Consider the following 4,976-nt stretch of genomic DNA (forward strand, 5'->3'; position numbering starts at 1 on the left):
AGTCTCTAGGCACACCGTGGACCCATGGATATGTTAGAACACATTTAAAAAGTGCATTTAGCATAATATGTGACTAACTAAGTCTAACTAACATTATTGACTTAATGTGAACTGACTGAAACCCGCTGCCCAATTTGAAATAAGTATTTTCCAAGGACATGTTATGTTCTTGTTTCACAAACAATTTGTTCATCCATTTGTAATTGCACTTCTCTGTTGTATTGAAGCAATGTCTCATGCAGTCGTTGTTTTTTTATTTTTTATAAGCATTTGATGAGTAAGAATAAATAAATAAACTGTAGTCCAATCATAGTTCTTAACTGGGACAATCTCAGTTTGACCGACCAAGTCCAAGTTACATAATAAAAAATGCCATTGCTCACTTGACATAAAAAGCTATGTCATCATTCTATTGAATTTGCGTTGTCATCTTTACCGGCATACACACAGCTGTGTTCTAATAGACCAAAGCATTCCATTTCTGGCCCGTCAAATCTGGGACATGACCAATAATGTTGGACATTTGAGTCATAGCTTTGTCCCAGCACAGGCAAAGGGATGTTTGCATATGAACCCCCTTATCAAACACAGAACTGAGGACCTTGATCGGATAAATATCCCACAGAGTCCAGCAGCTACTCATTCTCCAGGAAGACAAGACCACAACTGGTGGACCCAGCAACATGGCTCCATCGCTTCTTTCAATCGCAGGAGGACTCCTATTACTTTTCTCCTTCTCATCAGCTGTAAGTCACTGAATTTAAGCTTGTTTTTTTCACAAACACAGTTTATTATGAGCTCGAGAATCTAAGAATGTTTTGTCTTTTTTCTTTGTGTGTGTAGCAAACCAGAGGAGACGGCTACGACACATGCCAAAGAAATGACGGCTTCGTAAGTTTGCAATAAAAAAAAATAAAAAATGTATATGTTTTTGCTGTGTGCATTATACTGTATATGTATATGTTTTTGAACACACTATCATCAATGTTTTTTCTTTGACTTGCCTTCTGTATACAGGGAAAATACTGTCCTACTACATGTGGAGTAAGTGATTATATGAGTACGTATATGTCAAGGGTGACCAATGATTTGGACAATATGCAAGACATACTTGATGCAGTTGCAAATTTGACCAACGGAGCCGAAGCAACAATTCAACACATGCAAGATTCTACTATTTCAGCTCAAAAATCCACACAAGGTACCACACACTCAATAAAATCTGTTATTTACCTACTTGAAATTCCTCTGCAGCATGTGCCGTTTTTTAAAAGTGTTCTTTGAACTACCTCATTTGACTTTGCTTGACTCAAACAGTTGCCAATACTTTTGATGTATTACTAAAATGTGGTGAATGTTTTGACTTTGTATTTCAGACCCAAACATCAAAAGGTCATCAAACATGCGTGATGATATTCAGCGATTTGAAAAGACCATTATCGCACAGGAACAGCAAATTTTGTAAGTTAACCTAAGCACTGAAATTATGCCATTTGACATGAAACCTTCACACCAAAGTAACCAAGCTACATTCTTCTCAAGAACTGCTCTTAACTACTCTTTACTAACTATTTCTTTCACATGTTACTTTATGCTTTGTCTTAAAGAGATGGCTCATCTCTAGGGGCTATCCATTCATAAACTTTCAATAACAGCAATACTACTTTTACATTATACAAAATATATTCATTCCACAGCTGTGCTTACTAATTTTCAGAATGTTTTATCCACAATATATAAATATGTTATAAACGCGATGCGTTTTTTTGGATTAATCAAAACATGTTCAATGTATCAAATCAAAACCATAGCAGTTTTGCCAGAGAGTGTTTCTTTCCCATGATGGCATTAGTATTAATAAGTATGCATATACTATAATGTAAGAGTATATCAAACTAAAGCCACTGAGTACTTTTAACTTTGATACTTTAGATATTTATGTTTTACTTCTCTCAACCGCCCAACCGCCCACACCTTCAGGTCAATGCACACCAGTGTAACTCTCCCACGCAGTGAGGACTGAACACATGTCATGGGTCAATATTCCACCCACTCAATTTTTTCTGATGTTTTTCACTTAATAGTTTTGAACTTCATAATCACTGTGTAAGAAACTTGATCAAATTACTTTGCATGTAATAGTAATTAAACTCATATTTGTTTCCATCTGTTCCAGTGAGCTTCAGAATATAGTTGCAAGCAACGAGAGGAGAATGACCGATTTGAAAACACTCTCCGTTCAGCTGCAGCAGAAGTGCACCGAGCCCTGCAAAGACTCAGTTGAGATCCAGCCCACCACAGGAACAGGTAAAAAAAAAAATCGATTGATTCAACCTCAGGTCATTCCCATTTCACAAGGTTTCTCAATCCTGAATCATCTGCACAACATGTGTCCTTGTATGGTGTTGTTTAGTTAACTACTAAAATCAATATGGGACATCACTACAGAGTAAACCTATTTCTAGCTGTGACCATACAAAATAGATTTCTAAACTATACAATTACAAGAAATATGGACATAATCACTCGAAATATACGTCCAAACAACACAGGAAAATGTGTCATATAAAACTGTTAGAATTTTGGTTTAGATTTATAATAAACAGCTCACAAAGTCGGGAATGAAACAGATAAGTCTTTAAGTTTTATTATGACATTTATAATAATGTATATTCTTACATATTTTCATCAGACTGCCAGGATATTGCAAACAAAGGTGTGACCGTCAGTGGTCTTTACTATGTGAAGCCTGCCAAAGCCCCCGAACAGTTCCTGGTCTACTGTGAGATTGACAGCTTTGGACGCGGCTTCACAGTTATACAGAGGGTACGCCTCACACAAACTATCCATGAAAAATGGCTTCATACTGCTGTCACATTGATACCTATTCATTATTTTTGTAGTACTTAATTATCAGAAGAAAATGCTTGTCTATACTTTGCATTAAAAGGCCTACATTTTGACACTGATCCCTTCTTTTTTTGTCTACAGAGACGCGACGGCAGTGTGGACTTCCACAAGGACTGGACCCAGTACAAGAATGGCTTTGGTTATCTTTCCCCAGATGACACCACTGAGTTCTGGCTCGGTAACGAGAAGATCCATCTGCTGTCTACCGGTACAACCATCCCAACTGTGCTGAGGATAGAGCTGGTTGACTGGGAAGGCAACACAAAGTAAGTACACACAGACACAGGCATTGATAACAGATTGTGTAAGAGGGGAGCAAAGGGACACACTGGCCAGGCAAATATGACCTTTATGATGAGGTTTCCAGAAGCTAACACTGATCCTCCCTGTGGCCTCCTTTCTCCAGGTATGCCGACTACACCATGTTCAGAGTTGGGCCTGAGATCGACAGTTACCGTATGACGTACGGCTACTACTTTGGCGGTGATGCTGGAGATGCTTTTGATGGCTATGACTTTGGTGACGATCCCAGCGACAAGTTCTACACGTCTCACAACGGCATGCAGTTCAGCACCTTCGACAAGGACAACGACAAGTATGACGGCAACTGTGCACGGCAGGATGGCTCTGGCTGGTGGATGAACAGATGCCATGCTGCACATTTGAACGGCAAATACTACACAGGTAAGACCAGTTCCAACCCAGAGCAAAAGCAATTGATTGGTGTTTAAAGGTGAAGTCAGCAATTCTAGAGAATACTTGTTCTCAAATCACTTTTTGTCAAAATAAGTGAATATCTTCTCATGATCCACTATCGGTCTGTACTGTGTGTTTAACCACAGCCTTGGCTCTCTAAATGGGTAAGTAAACAAAGGGGCCTAACGTAGATATTCACTGATTTATAAAAGAATGGATTTTGACAACAAGCATTCTGCACAATCGCTGAATCCACCTTTATTTGACACATTTAAGGCCAGCACAAACACAACACTTTTATCAAAGCACACATGTTGTTTAAATCATTAAGGGGCCACTCTGAACTGTCTGTGCTCTCCTTCTCCAGGTGGCAGGTACACAGAAAAGGATGCAGGTGAATTTGGCTTTGACAACGGCATTATTTGGGTGACATGGCATAACCGCTGGTACTCCCTGAAGGAGACCACCATGAAGCTCATTCCCCTCAGCCGCATCACAGCAGGCGGTGGACAGCAGGCCGGGGTCAAACAGTTTGGCGGACTTGGAGATGCTTAAAAAAGTACATTTATGTAATTGTGGTCCCTTGAGGCTGCTGTCAAGGCGTTCAGCACAAAGCACCTAGACCAGTTAATGAACATGCCTCCGTGGTAAAATGACTAACTTTGCAATGTGTGCTTCTTTTTTCTTTTCTTTTTGTTGTTGTTGCTGAAACCACCCAGCAACACTGATGTTCACATTTGCCTCTTGATAATCTGTGTTGCTTTGAGCACTGAATAAAATGTATTTTCTTAATCACATATAGTTTGTCAGTACTTCATTGGACAGTTTGGATTAAATGGCTGGGCACACAAAGTCCATATGGAAAGCAGCTGTATGGTATAACAATGTGGAGATGAGACTAAAGAACATTGCAACAAGAATATCAAATATGCATCTGAATTGACTGAAAACCATTTAAATGTTTTATTTTATTTAAAACAACTTGAGCAGAAATGCACACTTGCATGTAATGCAATACAACAGCCTTGAAATAAATACATCTTAAAAGTAAATACTTTGTCTGCTTCATTTTCTCATGCTGTAAAATATAATCAACCCCCAAGTTTAAAAAAAGAATGTTGCTGAAGAAGCCTCTGCTCTAAAAAAAAAAAAAAAAAAAAAGCCCATCACAACTTTACCAGAAAGCACCTGGAAATACCTGAAGTCCTCTGGAAGTCTATTCTGTGGATAGATTAGTCCAAAATTTAACTGTTCCGTCATAACCAAAATCGCCATGTTTGGGCGAAAATGCAACACTGCCGACCACCAAAATAACTTTCTCCCAAGTGAAGAATGGTGGTGGCAAATGGTCTGCAAATCTTTAGATGTTG

At 38.8% G+C, this 4,976-nt stretch overlaps 1 protein-coding gene across 1 annotated transcript; it reads left to right on the top strand.

The window, feature by feature from the left end:
* Positions 1–683: 683 nt before the first annotated feature.
* Positions 684–4,161, top strand: fgg (fibrinogen gamma chain; the record flags this gene model as incomplete). Its single annotated transcript, XM_080028707.1, has 9 exons — positions 684–746; positions 844–891; positions 1,018–1,201; positions 1,377–1,461; positions 2,177–2,307; positions 2,693–2,826; positions 2,992–3,176; positions 3,317–3,594; positions 3,974–4,161. The coding sequence occupies 9 exons, from the start codon at positions 684–686 to the stop codon at positions 4,159–4,161; spliced, it is 1,296 nt and encodes a 431-aa protein (XP_079884833.1).
* Positions 4,162–4,976: the final 815 nt, after the last annotated feature.

Source organism: Ammodytes marinus (assembly GCF_949987685.1).
Source record: "Ammodytes marinus genome assembly, chromosome: 6".
NCBI classification, from domain to species: Eukaryota; Metazoa; Chordata; class Actinopteri; order Uranoscopiformes; family Ammodytidae; genus Ammodytes; species Ammodytes marinus.